The following is a 19,520-nucleotide window of genomic DNA, read 5'->3' as shown; positions in this document are numbered from 1 at the left end:
TAACATTAGGCTATTCGAAATGGTAAGACGGTTCTCTATTATGATCATTTTAAGTGGTCACCACTGCCAAAGACATAAGGATTGTTAGAAATACTGATCTGAATTTATTTATTTATTAAAGACGGTCAGCAGTCACCACATTTACACATTTTATACATAAAAACATATTTATACTTAATATAAAGTATGCGATTCTTTAAGACGAACACAACATGCATTTTACTGTACAGTACATATGTATATTTATTTTATTTATATAATTCTATTATACTAAAATACTAAAGATTTACTAAACCTAATTTCAAAAATAAGCAATAAATATTATATTATAATAAACAAATGCAGTTATATAATTTATCACATTAATAAAGTATAACAAAATAAATTCAATAAAATAAAAAAAAAAAATAGAAAATTCTAATAAATAAAAAAAATTGAATTAAGCTGTTATGTCCCTTGTATCTACAGTTACGTTGGTTCAATCAGCCTTGCAACTGGAATTGAAAAATACTTAGTACTTCTGTTTGACAGGAGAGAAGTATTTTCTAAATAATATAATCTTGAACGTAATTGGTTGACTGATCAATTCAATTATTACTTTAGTATTATTATTACTTTAATTATTACTTTAGTGGCTCTTATCTGCCTGTGTTGTAGTTTCGAATCGTACAATACATCATTTATATTTCAAACTAAAGTTATTTTAATTAATATTCACACATTGAAACATTGAATCAAATTCCATAGCACATAGCAAGCAGTATGTTTTTAATTATTTACAATATTTTTTGACAAAACAGTTTCATTTCAAAGGCCTAGCTTTTGAGATAAGTCTGATCATTAAAAAAATACGGTTTTTTTTTTCAGCGGACTAAAGTAGAGATGTTTACAGCACGAGGTCGTTGATCCTGCACCTGCGCCTCTTTCCGGACATTTCATATTCATCGTCGATCGTCGTCGTCGATCGACTTATGAGAGTTAGGGAATATCGAGTTTTTTTATTTTATAATATAGGTTGGCGGCGAGCAAATGGGCCGCGTGATGTAAGTAAGTGGTAAGTGGTCACCATCGCCCTCAGACAATGGCGCTGTAAGAATTATTAACTACTCCTTGCATCGCCAATGCGCCATCAACCTTGGGAACTAAGATGTTATGCCCCCTGCGCCTGTAGTTACACTGGCTCACTCACCCTTCAAACCGGAACACAACAAAACTGAGCTGACTACCCAGACGAGTTTGAACAAAGCCTTACCACTAAGAAAAGTGATTTTTGCGCACGTACTTGATCTGTAATGTTTCCTAATCAGGAGATTAGTTTCCATTGATTAATGGTAAAAAGTAATAAAGATATAAAAAGGGTCGTCTTGTCCAAACGAACCCAATACGATCTATTTTAAATGAATTGCATTCAAGCGACTTGTCTGCCTTTGTTTAACTTAGAGTCAAACGACGTTTAGCTCATTCAAGTTTTTAACTTCAACGGAGTTAGTCTACTAGGATAAAACATAAATAATTTATCAAAGGCGAAAAACACACCGTTGTATTCGACTTCGATCTTTTGTCAAAAGCTTTATTGATCGATAGATAAGCTTCGAAACCAATCAGAGATATATTTTAAATCAAATTATTTATACAAATTAATACAATTTAAGTGTCTTTTGTTAATGTCAATGTAACAGATTTTTATACGAGTATACGTATTTCTAGTAAAGGAACAATTTAAAAAAAAATGTCTGTCTGTTTGTTCCGGATAATCTCGAAAACGACTAGACTGGTTTTGATATGATTTTCACTAGTCGACTCTTATTTTGGAAAAATAAAATTAATATTTCGCACATAAAAGTTAATCTTAACAAAAATTGTAAAAAAAGTTCGTTTCATACTCCCCCATTTTGCAAGGAGGGTTAAAAAATACACGAGATAATGTTGAAAATAAATATTTATTTACAATAAATTAAATAAATAAGTTAATAAAATCTAATTCTGGTATTCCGTCCAGCCCTGGTACGGTAGTGGGGTGTTGATGTCTCGCCGTCGTCTGTGGTGACCGTGATGACCAGCATATATGACCTGATGATCGTCGTGGTCATCATGTGAGGTAAGCTTCTTGATTCCAACGATCGCTGACAGCATCAAAGCGAGAGCTGATACCGCTAATGCCTGATAAAAAAAATCTCATTATGTTTCGTAATTTATTTATTTTTTACTTTTAATTCCGTTACTTAAAATTTATAGTTTTGTATTTTCTTTGAGCAGTAGAGGTATTCTGTAAGAATAAACTCGAAACTCATCGCAGAACACGATCTTGAATTGTCAGAATGTGACATACGAAATTGACTGTAATCGTTACGTAACAAAATGACGTACCACCGTAAGTCGGATGTCAAAAATTCGAGTGAGATACAAAGTGAATTCTCACAGAATCGTTTTAGTTATGTTTAACTTATATTCATATTACGCATATTATAAATTCCTCTCTATTTATTGTATAACAATTCTGTGTCAAAAGTTTCACTTATAAATGTTCTTGTCATCTTTTTTCTTATGTGAAATCAATTATTTATTTATTTTATTTATTTAATCGATACACCACAGTATTTGAAATATAGCACTTAAAACAATAATACGATAAAATGACAGATACAATTTCAAACACTTAATAGGTATATACAGCATTAATAGTTACGTTAGCCTCCAATAACAATTTTTTTAACAATACTCTATTTAATAAATACTACAGACAGCAATATAACACGCTTATTAATTATTTAACATTTAAACAATTAGCAAAAAAAAATAAATGAAGTAAAAAAAAAAATAACTAACAATATTTACAAACAATGACAATATAAGAAAATTATGACAGAGAGAGACAGATATATTGTATATCTATACTAATATTATAAATTCGAAAGTAACTCTATCTGTTACCTTTTCGCGCTAAAACCGCTGTACCGATTTAGATGAAATTTTGTGAGGATATAGTTGTGTGTGAGTCCCGGGGAAGGACATGGCTTTTTTTGATTCACCCTTCGAGGGGGTAAACTGGTATAAATGCGATAGGTAAAAAAGTTTTATAAATTTAGCGCGGGTAAAACCGCAGGTTCAGCTAGTGTTAAAATATATATAAAAAATTCATATCATGGGATGAGAATTGTCCCACAAGTAGATACTGACGTATGTACGACGGTACTGACTGTAACTGTATTATCTTGTACTCCAACTGACAGAAGTAAAATCCCTGGGAATCCCTGTACACCGAAGTTTGGAATTTCGTAGAGATATTCACAGGCATTGGTAAGTGGTCCGGATCTCTCCCAGTTTGCGTTACTGTCCCATCGGATTGCGAGAGTAAGTATTAGGAGTGTATGTTTGCCGATACGATTGAATTAAAATCGATTTGCTCTAGATATACTATATAAAAGAAATCGATATAAATATGTACATTTTACATCTCTACAAAAACGATCGAAATTAATTTTTTTAAACTCTTTTGAGGCTTATATCAATAAAATCTAGCACGATATTTTTATTCAATATAGTTAATGATTCAAATACAGTGGACTTCCGTTAATCCGGTCCATGGCTAATCCGGCGCCCCCTGTTATCCGACACGTTTATATTTTTTTGATGATCTTAGCTTATCAGAGCAGGTTACAACCTGGGCACCACTATTGTGCTCGACGCGTTTTTTGTTTTGGTTCTGATTGCTTAGTTTGAATTTGACTACATGTGATATCTATCACTTCTTTATACTTTAGAGTATAACATATAGAATCTTACATTGAACGTTTGTCGGATTACCGGGGGTCCACTGTAGAAGCTTGTGATATATAAAAAAAAAAACTTTAATCAAACGTTTTCGCAATACATTGAATATGAGTATCAAATTCCGACTTAAAAAAAGTATTCTAATAGTGTGATGCTGGCCAGTAATAAAAAATATAGGGACACGAAAATAACAACTACAAATTCAAATTAATGTTCACTAAAGGCACAAAAATATGACTGTTAAGACGGAATATTAAAGAAAAAAAAAATGTTTTCGAACACAGTGTTCTAATTTCAATTTGTAACATTTATTTACAATGAACTATTTTTGATATGTATCTCTTACTATAAATTCAGTTATTATCGTGCACAGATTAAAAATAATTATAGACGCTAACGTTATTAGCAATCAATCAAGTCAAGCGCTCATAAAGGAACGCTTGACGGCTCTAAGTTTTATTTCAGCAACCGTGCTAAAACATTTTTTATACTTCGTCGAAAATTTAACGAAGTATAAAAAGTAATTATAATTCGTCACTTATTTCTTGAGAAACAATAAACAACTTGTTGTTTTATTTTATCTGACAAGCATCACTCGTACAGTGTTGGATAATTAAAATTAGCAAATTAAAAAAATAATGATTTCTTTATTTGTTCTCAAAACATTTTGATACCAATGCAATGATGAAATATCAGAATTGAAAAATCGATTCGAATCGAATATCTTATCGAAATAACTTATAGTAAATAAATCGATTTTGATGAGAATAATTAGAAAACACTTATTGATTCGATTTTCAAAACGAGCATCTACTTAAATAATTTTTGTTACATAGAAGTTAATTTTCAACAAATTTTTTTACAGTTGTAAGTATTAATAAGAATAAAAATATTCAATTAAGATTTTCAAACATAAAAATTGTTTTATAACGAATTTTGTAACTCGGAATAAAAATTAACCTCTCGCATTGAGTTTGATAAATAATTCAACTCAGAATAAAACTAAAAAACCCATTGTAATTAATGGGTTTAATTGACTATCCCAATCAAGAAAACTTTTTTTAGGTCGACGGGTAAATAGGCCACTTGATGGTAAGTGGTCACCACTACCCATAGACATTGGCGCTGTAAGAAATATTAACTATTCCTTAGATCGCTAATGTGGCACCACCCTTGAAAAATAAGATGTCTGGCTCACTCACACTTCAACTATGAGTTTTACTGTTTGGCAGTAGAACATCAGCTGATGAGTGCGGTATACCTACCAAGTAATCTACGGTATTTTAATTTTAATTAATCCATAAAAAAACTGCTTGTAAGAACTTGAATGAAATATGTTTTTTACTCTCAAAGTACTACTATCATTGTAATCGTAATCTTCATTGTTATTTCACCTGAGACGAAAGTACATAAACCCCAAAAAGAAAATTAATCAGTAATAAAACAACTCCAGACATCGCCCTTAGTTTTATTTCGGTCTGGCGTTCGGATAAGATTTTATGACGTAAACAAAACAAGCAATGATTCGGTTTCACCACAAAAATCAATTAGGTACATTTGACCAGTGCGATTCTATGGTTAAGACTTATAACTCAAAAAAATTAATTACGGTACTTATGTAACGGGACACATTAAAAATAAATGCATCAATATAAGTTGGGTTTGGTTATTTTTTTTAATAATATAATAAACAAATAAAAAATTAAAAAACTAACCTAATCTATATCGGCGCATTCGCAGTTTTTTTTTTAGCTGCAGTTAATACATTAAAACTGAAATTACATTTCACTTACTTGAGTATTAACATTACTTAAGCATTTTTCATCAATTGGACGAGCACAATTAATTTCCATTTTTATATATCTTATTCTGACTAAAAAGAAGGATGCTTCATAGTTCAATTCGACTATAACCTGCTCTAAAAATCTACCCTCAAATTAGCGACTACTTATATTGAATAGCGATAAGAAATACAAATTCGATGTCACAGTGCAAAAAAAATCAGTACGTTGAAATAATTTATTTTATGCTGATTCTATAAGAATTCAAATTGTATCTCTTTAAATGTTGACAGCCGACTATGGAGACGCCATTTTGATCCGTGTATCGTATACAAATGATAATACAAAATATCTTAATGGTAACTTAGCTACTGAACTGTTTATATATCTAAATTTTATTTTAAATTTGTATTAAGTAAGTAAGTTAAGTAAATAAGTAAGTTTTTTTACATTGGTTATTATTTTAAATCAATTTTAAAGAGCGACCTTTAGTACGAATTCGGTTATGTTCGAATACGAATTTCCACCAGCGTCCTTTCTGATCATTTTATTTCGGTTGCTTTGGAAATAAATTCCTAGTTTTTATACATTTTCGAAAATCTAAGTAAACGATTATGTTTTTAAAATAATCTGCAGAACAAGTTTCATAATGTTTTTTTTTGTTTTTCAGGCATATGTGAGGGAAAAAAATAAAAAATATATTGAAATAATATCGTTTTCTGTCTCGCATTTTTAAATTTGGACTGATAATTATTGTTTAAATATTGAAAAATATCCAGTGTTTAATCGTTTTTATAAATCAGACGAAAAAAATAGACTTTAATTCATACTTTTTTTTTAATAAATTTTTGAAGTTGCAATTTTGACTTATTTTTAAAAAATCTAAAAAACGTGATAACTCAAAAATGGTTCACTTTTGCATCATGCATATGGGGGTTAAAATTATCGCAAATAATCACCCCTATCACCTCCTAACGGGAATACGTCGAATTACCAATAACCCTGTATATGTATTGGAAAGTAGAATTACTAATTTTATTTATGTATGTATTTACAACATTATATACACTTTCCTTTACTCTATGATTGCCTGGTAGATATCGTTCTTTAGCGATGAGGCTTCGTAACATGTTTTTATTTCATTCTAACATTATTATTTTTTTATTTATTCTTACTCATGCATAATAGATTTTTAAATATAAAATACAAAATATATAAAATATATTTAAAAATATAAAATACAGAGGCCAACCAGTGGCGGGAACAAGGTCCAAGCCACCGGTGGTCAGGGCCCCAGAGAGAGGAACTTCCTCACAATACGCGCCGTGCCGAGGAGTACTGCCTTCTGCATCAGGCTCTTGACCCAGCTGCCTAACGAGAGCCTCTTGAGGTGTTGATCGAGGCTCTTGGCCATTAGGCCATTCGCTGAAACGACTATCGGCACAATAACTGCTGTATCCACATCCCACATGTCGACAACCTCGTGAGCTAAGTCAAGATATTTTATTTGCTTATCCTTCTCAGCCTTCACGAGATTCTCGTCATGAGGGATGGTGACGTCAACAATTATCGTGCGGCGCTCTGACCGATCTATCACCACTATATCAGGCTTGTTGGCGACAACAGTCCTGTCAGTGATTATAGATCGGTCCCAGTACAGTGTGATACGACCATTCTCGAGAACTGGGTCCGGCACATACCTGTACTATGTGCCCTCTGATACCACAAGACCGTATCGAAGTGCAAGTTGTTGATGGATAATCTTGGCCACTTGATTATGTCTGTGCAAATACTCTCCGTTAGCAAGACGAGAACAACCGGAAATAATATGTCTAAGACATATTATTTCCGGTTATTATTATTATTATTATTAATTAAAACTTATTTTCCTCTATATGGATGAAATATTTTCAATCAATGCTGAAGCGGTTTCCGTGGTAACTTAAAATAACTCGAAATAAAGCTGATGATATTATAATATGTTGAATTACAAAAACCTCTTCCGTTTCAGGGAGATTGAAATGTATCGCGTGGGTCGTGACATACGGTTTATTCCCGCTGGGTGGGAGCCGTCTCTGTACAAGGAACGGTTGTCACGAGATCACTGAGATTGCTTAAAATATATGCGAAGTCGAGATAAAAAGGTCTCAACCGATTTAAAAAAAAAAAAAGGATTTATAATCTGTGTTCTATATTTAAAAATAACTTGACCAGATTTTAAATTTTCATTCTCTATCATATTATAAGTTCTTTATAATATAATATTGCCACGATTTTCTAGTTCATTAACTCATTGGTTTTTTTCGTATTCTATAATATTATTTCTCGTAATTTTTTAGTATTGAAAATTAGCCATCTTGGGCGAAATTAGGAAATATTTTTAGTACCTATTTGTAAATATATAATTATATATTTTTTTTATTATTGGACGTAAACACATTCGAAATTTATAGTGGCTTAAATTGCTAAAGTTATTTTTAATTATTATATTCTAGAGTTGTATGTATTAAGAATAATAACCACCAAGGCTTTGAATATATACAAATAAAAATAATTAATATACAAATGACCGCGTGGAATGGCGGCTACAACTCTAAAAGCAAGCCGGTAATTAATATATTATATATTACACGATGCTCTTAGTTAAATTAATAATTTTGAAGCTACTTCCAATGTCGCTGTTCTTAGTTAATAAAATCAGAAACTCTCTTTACAAACGTTGAAATAATTTCCAATGTCGTCGTCACGGCTTCTGAACAAACAGTGAAGTATTCACTTTTTCCAATTATATCGACAACCAATTATTGGTTATAAAAGAAAATTGTATATATTGATTACAAAATAATACATTTGTACAGTATCTGTGAAATACGTGGATTTCCTTATAAGATTACATACATTAGTAATTAATTTACACTGATTAAAACAAAATAATATATTTTGAAAGACTGATTCTGAAAGACACATGTGTTATGTTGACTGTACTTTAAAACACGTTAGGATATTTTTTTATAGGTCTTTTCAACGATAAATGTTGATAAAAACACGATCGAGTAGTCGCGTACGATGTGTAACATTTGACATCTATTTATTTATTTATGATACAAAACTGTATACATATAATTACAGGACACGGTTGTCCTAATTCGATTTTACAGCTTGTTTATTGACAATATTTAAAATAAGTCTTCATATATGATATAGTCCGAGTGGCTATAGTTGTGAGTTCACTCAGGCTACAACAACCCTATCGAATTTGACATCTCACCTATTATTAAAAAAAATTTAAAAAAACTATGTCCTCTCAGAAGTGGTTTCTATGTGACGGCCGTCAAATAATAATAATAAGGTGAGATGTCAAAAGTTACACCGCGCGCGCTCATTGGTCAAATCAAATACCGCGCGTTTTCATGCATTCCTGTTACATACTTCCGTCCCTATAAACGAAATCACTCGCACAGATTACAAGTAAGCGAAAGATGATACAAATCTATAAATACTAACTTAAATATATGTGTATACATTTTCTATGTAAACATATAAATATATGACATATTGAATCATTATATTATTATGGATTAATTGAAGCGTAAATAATCATATTGTAAAACGATAACTTCTTAAATACCTATTAGGTAATATAAATTCTGGCGTCGAAAACAGACCGTTAAAAAAATATTATTATTTAATAGAATTTATCTTTACTCTTTTGGTGTACAATAAATAATTTTCTTTGATATATTTGTCTTGATGCACGAAAATAAATCAGAGTTGAATGGCTTAAGTTTTCGATCCAAATTTGAAGCCTTAATCTTTCAAGTTTCTAATAGGTTGGTCAAATTTCGGTATACTAATTCAGCTTCAACCTCATTGGTCGGTCGTTACGTCATCGTTTGCCACCGACCAATAACCATGCAGATTAATGTCACATTAGTGAATTGTATTTTGATCAGCGTTTTAGAATCTAGAGAATAGCCTTGTCATTTAGCCATTCAATTAGGACATTGTGTATTGTATATATAATATATTGTAATCGTGGGTTCAAACCCGGACTTTAAAATTAATTCGTTTGTTTCATTCCATGCTTTGCCATCAAAGAATGACATAAAATTTTTATGTGAGGAAACCTGCATGTATCGGATAAAATTGTACCAGATTTGTAGCCAGCATTGGAGCAGCGTGGCGGAATATGCTCCATAACCTTCTCCTCAAATGAAAGGAGGCCTTAGCCCAGCAGTGAGAAATTTCCAGGCTGTTAATGTCAAATGTGTAACTCTTTTCTTAGAGGTTACCACGTCAAACCAATTTGCATAGCTATACCGGCGACAGCTGGTTCCACAGTTGAAACTCTAAATTATTTTGTTCCTATAACTTAATGTAATTATAACAACTAATGTCACTTAAGTGTTTGATATCTATCGAGTTGACAACAAAACTAGCATAAATCTTCCTTTTGTGAGAATTCAATTGACTTGGATCAGTATTTGTATTTGTATGTACATTTTTATTTTTGACAAGAATTATAACATGTCCAACCTTCTCCTCAAAAGGCCTTTTCCCAGCAAGTTTAATAACAAGATATTCCTTAATTATATTATTATTTTTAAATATAGTGTAAGCGAATGTACGGTACGTTTGTTCGTAAGCATGCGTGTGTGTGTGTGTGGCGGATGCTCCCATTTGTGCACGTTATATGTAAATTCGACTTAAATGGTACAGCTATTATAATTAACATACCACATACAGATCTTGCCACACATTGCTTTGCTCTTAATTTATATACCTACGTAAGAATTTGGTATATTGTTATTGTTAAATATTTTATACTTGTAGCATGCTTATAGCGGCCATCTTTCTCTAGTCAATAAAAATAATCTTTTACATAATGAGGACCGTCATCCTTCATCTTCGTCTAAGTATAAACACGTTGCTATTCGTGTTTTTTTCTTATAGAATAGCTCCACGACTATTTAAGTATCACAAACTACTTGCATCTCGGAAGTCATGGAAGTAGGTAAGGAATTTTAAGAATAAGGGATTACCTTCATAGTCAATAGACCGAGACCTCCTATACCAGCAGCACCAATAGTTTTCGCGAACATGAGGCCTAGTAATGCCAAGGAACTAGCCCCACCATCGCCCTTACCTCGTCCGGTTGCTGAAAACACAAGATAAGTTTCTTAAATAGGGTGTTCAGGTCTTAGATGGTTCTGGTGAGAATAAGCCGAAGCGATATACGATATATCCTTCAAACCTTGTATCAGTGAGATAAAAATAAAAAAAACATTTACATTGAATCGTATTTATTCAATATAAAATTATTTACGTTATTGTTACGTTAAAATTCGAAATCACTATTGAAAGCATTTCATTTCAAGTAAGTTATAAGTATACGTGTTCTAATTTGAATTTGGTTAAAATGTACTTTTTTTGGATTCAAGGAAGTTACTCTTAAAAGGCATATCTTGTGAAACTAAGATAGTTAATCTTACAATGGGATGGCAGACACCTACGGTAATCTAAAGTGGACAATTTGGATTATCCTAGATTTCTCAGCCTGTGACGTTCAATGGGAATCCGTTCTAGCATTTATCTTCAAAGAGCATTTATCTCCATAATCTTATAATGTGGTTCAAATAAAAATTGAAAAACAGCCTTTGCAACAAAAATATTGTCATTTTTTTTTGTGATTAATTTTGTATCAAAATATTTTATTTAGTAATATAAAATTATCTATTATATCTTTGCCTGATTAAAACAGTTTTGGTTTCTTTATATACATACTTTTCGGTTATTTTTTTTTTAGCTATAATATTATAAGACTAAATAATTAAAAAAAAAAGAAATCGTAATGTTTCGTAGTTTCTTTAGAGAAGCCCCAATTGGTTAAAATTACGTAACAATATCAAACAAACTTCGTTCGGTTGTTTCTCTTCCTATTTGAATTGCATAGTATAGATAACTTATTCTAGAAAACGTACATGTAGACAAATTTCAAAAAGAAGATATTACTTAAGCATATTATTGACCCCTTTGATATTTTTGAAATTTATTAAGGGAAATAAACAGCACATCACAATATGTCCTAACACTCAGCCACAACAGTTTCGCAGTTGTTTAATACGTAAACGAGTATTTGTAATGTTTTTTAAAAACAATAATATAAGACGCAACGGTATAACAGTGACATAAGATTGTATGTAGTTCTATTAATTTTCTAGCATAAACTCTATGAATAAAATATAATTAATGTATAAAAAGTCAGAATTAGAAATAAATCTCTCAAATAAGCATGCTTGTTATGGGAGACCCGATTAGAACGAAGTTGCTTTTGCTGTTTAAAATGTATTAAATAACAGATACAATGAAAAAAAAATTAATAACATGTGAATAATTCAATGTCAATGACAAAACTGTTATTAAAAATCCTATGAGGATTGTATCAAAAATATTATAGAAAATTGTATGCAATAGAAAAAGACAGAGAGAAAGGAAAAAACGAGAGGGAAGATCGACGGGAGCATAACGCTTTTTTCTTTCGTGATGATATTTGCCAATTCACTCTAACTGTAACACTGTGAGACAAAAAGTAACTTCGTTTCGAAAATTAAAAATGTATTCAAAGCAACTAAACATTTTTCTGTAATGAAGGGTAAACTTTACCACCCAGAACGTACTCGTTTGTTGTTATTGTTCGTGAGCACATAGAATTATAAGTAATTGACAGCTGCTTATTCCAGTGATTTATTTGTATAGACAGATATAACGAAAGATTTTTCTGGTTATAAATATTTGTTTACTTGCTAATGATGTAGATTTTTATCTAACAGCGAAGCGCGCTGTGTTTTTTCGAGTAGTTTTTATGCGTATATTTCTCTAATCAAGTAATGAATTGCGTTGAGTATATATATTTATATATGTATGTATATGTTTTAATTTATAAGAATTCCGTGCTTATTCGTTATTATAAATATTCCTTGAAAAAAAGGTAATAGTGTTCTCTTTCCTTAAAATATGTGAGGAGGTAGCTCCTAAATTTAAAACATATAAGATTTCGCCTCGGGAAGGAGCGAACGTTCGCCGCCATTATGAATAATGTTTAAGTAAATATCTCATAAATTGCGCGTTTTACAAAAATATATATAAAAATAAGAAAATTATATCACTTTTAAATTTAATTAAGAACTTTTTTCTTTATTTTAAGTAAATCTGTATGCTACTCTATTTCAAAAATCGATTATTTTTAGAATATATTATTTTTACTACACAAGTTGGTAACTTAACGGTTATACTTATAAACAAAGTTCAACGGGTATTGCTTAAAATAATTCTGTCTTCTTCTCTCGAATGTCAAAGAGAGGATTTTTTAAATAAACGGATACAAAGCAACGTTTATAAATAAAGCCGAATAAATTTTTAGCTTCCAATTTATCTTATCAATCCTTAGATTACATTTTGGTTTACAACTCAAGTATTTTTACTATAATAGACATATAGATATAATCATTTTATTTTAACAAATTAGGATATCAATTGTATCGTACATCCTTATAGTATTTGTTTTTCTTTACCTTAAGATAGTTTAGGAGAAATTGTTTTAGCGATAAGATCGTCTCTTAATATTTTCCTTGTAGTATTCTATGTGAATTACATTATTACATTATTTTATTGAGTTGTTGTGTTCCTTACACTAAGGTACGTATTCACAAATAATATAACGAGGATGCGAATCATATACGATCTTGTAACGCGAATGGTCAAATCGCAGATTTCTATTCAACGCTGTGCATTCACATAGTGAAGGATGACTAGAGGATTACTTGGCTAGACAGATCGTATGAAATATGTTTTTAAGCATAACGTTGCTCGGGTATTCGGACGCTTTATAACAAAAAGATCATTAAAATCGGCCGTACTTTAGTGTGTTGTTTTAAGAGCTAATTTAATTATATTTTAGAGCAAATACTTCTCTCCTGTCTCTCGTCTTTATATAAATATGAACTCAGCAAAATGTTCAATTATTTAAATTGTTCAAATTGTTAACAGTATGGCGTCGTATCAAATTAAAAGGCCCGCGTTTTTTTGTCTTGTCCTAAAAATTTATTGAAAAAAGTATTGTTGAATTCGTAAAAAAAATTATAGACTTAAAAAATATTTGGACATAATTTTGCTAGCAAAGATTTCCATTGTTACAATAACGTTATGTAAATGCAATCACAAGTGTAAGGAATGTTTATACTCTAAATGTTACGATTAAACTAACGACATTATCGATGGTAACATATACTTACTAGGAATGAAACAATCACCATTTGGCCGTTACAGTTGAATTGGAATTCCAAGTTTAAATTAACACATTGATTCGTATTTTTTTTAAATGGTGTCTATTTAATATTTGTTTATTTACATATTTCTTATTGCACGCCAAAAAAATTGGTTAGATTTACAACAGTCGCGTGAAGTACAACATTCGGTCTTATGAAGACTGGTTACAAAATATATATATATATATGTATGTATATATTATTGTAGAAATAATATCTGAAATAATATTGACGTAATGCTATATGTATGTAAATGTAATGATAGCTCTACATAATTTTTTTTTAAATTCAAAGACGCCTTGTGCTTATATTAGATTTTGATTTAAAAAAAACAATGTGAATCTCTAAGCAAATATACATATGTATAACTGTTACATAATTACTTTAAAATATTAACAGAATTTTTTTTTTCGCTCGTTGACGCATTAATAACCAGAGGTAGTTTCACATTTGATTGACATTAATGACTTCGTTTTTTCTTTTTTTTTTTATATCTCAAGAAAGACAGACAAGCTTAAGGGTTAACTCATACAGACAAAATAAGAAGAATACCATTGCTTTTTGAACTGACATACCGAACCATATTATTTCAGGAGTTTTATTTCTCATTGAAACTAGTAGTAGCTCTGAATCCTTACCACAAATAAATGATATAAGGTAACAAATAAATAATATATATTTTTAAGAATTTTAATATATATTAAATACCTCACACTTTTTAACGCTGTTGTCGGTTAAACACAGACAAGGAAACGTACCGTTCAGGAACTCACTTGTAAAGACAATCGCATGCCGACAAATTGCAAATAATTTCGGTATTAACTTCCCTATGCAGTTGTTGACTTCAATGACTTTTGTTAGTAAAAGTTATAACGAATGGATATTTTTTTGTCTGTTTTAGTTGAATGACGTGAGTGACACTTAGAAGTGACCATTTAATGATTCTACTTGAAACGAAAGTCACAACGCGTATTTAAGTTAGCAATAATGTTTTAAACATCGAGAATGGAACTTTTTTTGTGAAGTACGATCTCTCGGCAAATAATACGAGTGAATATCTCATTGCTGGGCAAAGACCATGCAATTTTATGTGAAAATATAATATTTAAGTAATTACGTTGTTTTATAATTTGTTATTTTTATTGGACTCTACAATTCTACAGAAATCAAATTCTATACGAATCTTAAGAAAATACAATTTCGCAGGACACAGTAAATTAAATCAATTATGGTATTGTTTTTTTTTATTACGAAATTAATTGTTTCTTGATAGGACGTAACTTAAAACCCTCGTTGTTGTCAAAATAAATTATATTACAGGAATTGAATTTGTAACAAAATTTTCGTAAGGAAGTTTTCGTGTTCATTCAATTCATTCATTTATCCAATTAAGGAGTTCGGAATAAATAATAAACAACAAAAAAATCGAACTTAGACAATTTTATCGTATTTTAATTTCAATAAAATATTAAAATAATTTGTCATCAATGGATTTAAATAAATGAATATTTAAAAATTATGACATTTTATTTAAATCATAAATATTATTATTATTATTTTAACTTACCATTATTTTCCTTATTCGAATCGTCGATAATTTTCATCGATTCCGAGAAGATCTGACCGATCTTGTCTTTTTCGATTAAATTCGGCAACTTAACATGCAACTCGTGGTTCTGGAGGAACTTCGCTATTCTGTAAAGCGGCTTGTTTCCGAACGACCTCCCATCTTCTATGCTGTTTGAATCCCGTACGGCTACAAGTTTAACACCATCAAGCAGCTTGAAATCGCCATCGAGAAAGGAGGCGAATGCCACCTCTAACAGGGCGAAGGTTATAATAATTTTTCGATACATTTTCGTTAGACGATCGTCAGGAATTGAGTGAGAAAGGGAAACAAAACGCTTTTATAGTGATAGCTTTCGAAAAAATGAACACCAAGATCTGTTGCGAGCGAAGCGGTGAGATTAATAAAAAAAGTATGTCGTTATTCTGAGATCGTTCGATAGTAGACTGTTTGTTCTGATAATTTGATATCACTTGTGCTATTGTTATAATCGTTGTTGAAAATAAATTAAACGAATACGAATAACTAAATATAATAAGATATATAGTTTCCCTTCCTTTCATAATTAAATAATTTTAATATTACTTGAATTAATTTCTTAAAATAATTCATTGATCTCCTTATTATATTCAACTTTATAAATATGTAATTTATAAAGTATGTAATATAACTTTAATCTTTCAATGTGTATTAAAATACGACAAACTTTTTTAAAAAACTTATAAAAATGTACTTATTTCACTAGATCTACTTCTACCAAAAAAAATTAGTTTCGTTCACCCGGGCGTGATTTAACAAAAATATATCGAATAATTACAGAATAGCCTCACAAGACCACGACATTGAATCCGGCCAAATAAAACTATAACAAACTTTACATTCGTAGATTCAGAACTAGATCCGCTGGAAGCGACAAGATTATTTAGAAAAAAAATCATACAATAGATAAACACATAAATCTTTTTTCAAAAAATAAATATCCATAAGAACATAAAAAGACAATAAACTAAAATGATTACAATGAAGTCTAATGACTTTAAGTTAATACTTAACTCTGAGGATCTGATATTTTTGGCTTTCTATTATATCAAAAGGTAAATAATAAAAAACTGCTCTATTTTAATAGAGCTCTTGCAACATTTAAATTCCCAGTACCTGGTACATAATACGTTAATGTAAGCATAAAATAAATTTCCTTGCAACCTTTATTTTCCCGGTATATTAAGTATCATAAACGTTAATGGAAGCATAAAATCTAACGAAATTATATTGGTGATATCCGAGAATTCTAAACGTATTATTTTTTTATAATCCATTAAACTCCAAATTTAATTCGTTATTAATATTTATTATCACTTCCAAAATTAATATTAATGTAGAGCTTCGTACTTGGTGAAAAACTTATAATTTTCGCCGTCGGCTGTAACGAGTTGCGTTTTGTTTTTTTTAATTCGCTACCGGACGTTGTGTGGAAGGGATGCCGAAACAACGAGATAGGGCGGTAGGGATTTAATCGTGACATTGGAAAGCAATTTTTTGTTGTTACAATTAATAATTTTTGTACGACACTTTCACTGATATTATATCATTATATATTGATATTAATTGCTGTCATTTTATAATTTGCTTATTAAATTGAATATAATTGAACCGAGATGGACCAGTGGATGTAAGGTGGGGCAAACTACACCTTAGCGCCCCAAGCCAACCTCACCTGCCCGTGGTGCATCCTGCCGACCAGCAAACGAGGCTCTGGCGATCGACTGATGGCGGTATAACCATAAAAAAATAAATAGGCGTAGCTAAATATCACAGGCCGGTGCAGCAGCGTCACCGGTGCGAGAAGTTGCGTCCTGCGATCGATGGCGATTATGGGCAATACCTCCAAATGGTGAAAACACGTAAGCCACGGCCCCCAGTTCTCGGCGGTCCCGCTATTCCTCGTCATGGTGGCGACGATGGTAACGGCGGGACGGGGGGTGCTAAGAATCACCAGGCTACGGGAGGCTACCACAACCGACTGACCCTGGCGACGTACAATGTACGCACGCTACGGCTTGACTCGCATCTAGTGCAACTCAAGGTGGAACTTGGGAAAATTAGGTGGTACATATTAGGGTTATGTGAAGTCCGTAGTGAGGGAGAGGACACCGTAACCCTCGAATCGGGCCACCTAATGTACTTCCGAGAGGGAGACCAACAATCCCAGGGTGGCGTTGGGTTTCTGGTTAATAAGTCCCTAGCTGACAACGTTGTGGAAATCTCCAGTGTGTCGAACAGGGTAGCGTACCTCATTGTAAAGCTCACCGAGAGGTACAGCCTCAAGAGGCTCTCTGAATATCAATTTTAAGACCGAGCGCGTCCGTCTGATGAAATCTACACTCCGACCAACCCTGCTCCAAACTATTGCGGGATCTGAAATGTTCCAGTCAAACCTGGAGAACCGATTCGCTGCCGTGAAAACCACAACAGACGTAAACCAGAACCTCGAAAATGTAGTTAGAATTCTCAGGAAAGAAGGCACGAGATTTTGTACCATGCAGCGTAAGAGCAGAAAGTCCAAACTTTTGGAAGAGACTTTAGGGCTAATGAAGAAACGACGTGAAAACCCACCTGTCACTTCGTCAGAGAAACGGCAACTAAACCAAGAGATCAGCAAGCACGTACGACATGACCTCCGGTGCTCCAATACTCTTACGATGGAAAGAGTCATCGAGCAGAATCGGGGGTCTAAGGTGTTCGTACAATCTCTTGGAAGGAGCCACCTGACGAAGTTGACCACAGCAAGTGGAGAAGTCGTTTCTTCCAAGCCGGCAGTTCTTTCGGAAGTAGAGGACTTCTACGGCCGGTTATACGCATCGCATGCATCTCGACCTGATCCCGAAAATGAGGATCCTAGAGCTACGTTAACACGCCATTTCACCGAAGACCTGCCAGAAGTCAGTATTGGCGAAATCGAAATTGCTCTTAAACAGCTTAAAAATGGAAAAGCACCTGGAGAGGACGGCGTTACAACAGAGCTATTGAAAACAGCAGGTAAACCCGTACTGAGAGAGCTCCAGAAGTTTTATAACTCTGTCCTCTTCGAAGGGAGAACTCCGGAGGCGTGGAGTAGGAGTGCGGTCGTCCTGTTCTTCAAAACGGGAGACAAGGGCCTGCTGAAGAACTATCGACCCATATCCCTAATGAGCCACGTCTATAAGCTGTTTTCAAGAGTGATCACGAACCGTCTTGCGCGAAGATTCGACGGATTCCAATCCCCGGAATAGGCCGGGTTTCCGAGCGGATACAGCACCATAGACCACATCCACACAGTGCGGCAGATTATACAGAAGTTCCATGAGTATAATCGGCCCCTGTGTCTTGCATTCGTCGACTATGAGAAGGCCTTTGACTCGGTTGAAATCTGGGCTGTTCTGGAGTCCATGCAGCATTGCTAAGTTAGCACACTCGTTCGCCTCCTCTTATACCTGGGTTCCTTTAAATAAGGCATGAATCTTCCGGGCCGGAGAGGCGAGGGCGAATCGTGTAGTCCATTTTCCCTGACTGTGCTCTGGCCGTGTTCGCGACTAGACTCCACTACCGCTTACCGTTAAGGTGGAGTGGACTCATATGCCTATAATATAAGTACCATTAGTTTCTACGTATTTTATTCGTTGTAATATAAAGATAAAAATCGTTAGGAGATAAAAATTTACGACATGTATAAAGAAATCTGTATATTTTGTCAGATGAAATTCTGCTACTCGTATGTCAACATGCACTGGAGCAGAACGATGGATGATGCTCCGATCCTTCACTTCAACATTTCACCATCGTGCTTCTATCGTTAGTTTTAGTTACAAATAGCTGTAAAAGTCGAAACAATGTTTGTAAATATTGTCTTTTTTATTATGAATACACATTTTAAATATAGTGAAAATCGAAATAAATTGAATATCTAACATTAGGATTTTCGAAGAAGAACTTATATATATTAATTTGTGATGACAATAATTTTTGCATTGTGTGTTTTTCCAATGAATATCTTTCATATTAGAGTAATACTTAATACCTTTCATATAGACTATCATTCTT

General features: G+C 32.3%; 1 protein-coding gene across 1 annotated transcript; it reads right to left on the bottom strand.

Moving 5' to 3' along the window:
• Nucleotides 1-1,921: 1,921 nt before the first annotated feature.
• On the bottom strand, nt 1,922-15,878 carry LOC113398113 (uncharacterized). The gene is made up of 3 exons (XM_026636701.2): nt 15,444-15,878; nt 10,595-10,710; nt 1,922-2,160 (listed from the first exon to the last, which is right to left on the bottom strand). The coding sequence occupies exons 1-3, from the start codon at nt 15,730-15,732 to the stop codon at nt 1,978-1,980; spliced, it is 588 nt and encodes a 195-aa protein (XP_026492486.1). The 5' UTR covers nt 15,733-15,878; the 3' UTR covers nt 1,922-1,977.
• Between the last annotated feature and the right edge of the window lie 3,642 nt (nt 15,879-19,520).

Source organism: Vanessa tameamea, chromosome 24 (genome assembly GCF_037043105.1).
Source record: "Vanessa tameamea isolate UH-Manoa-2023 chromosome 24, ilVanTame1 primary haplotype, whole genome shotgun sequence".
NCBI classification, from domain to species: Eukaryota; Metazoa; Arthropoda; class Insecta; order Lepidoptera; family Nymphalidae; genus Vanessa; species Vanessa tameamea.
This window is presented reverse-complemented; position numbering and strand designations above follow the sequence as displayed.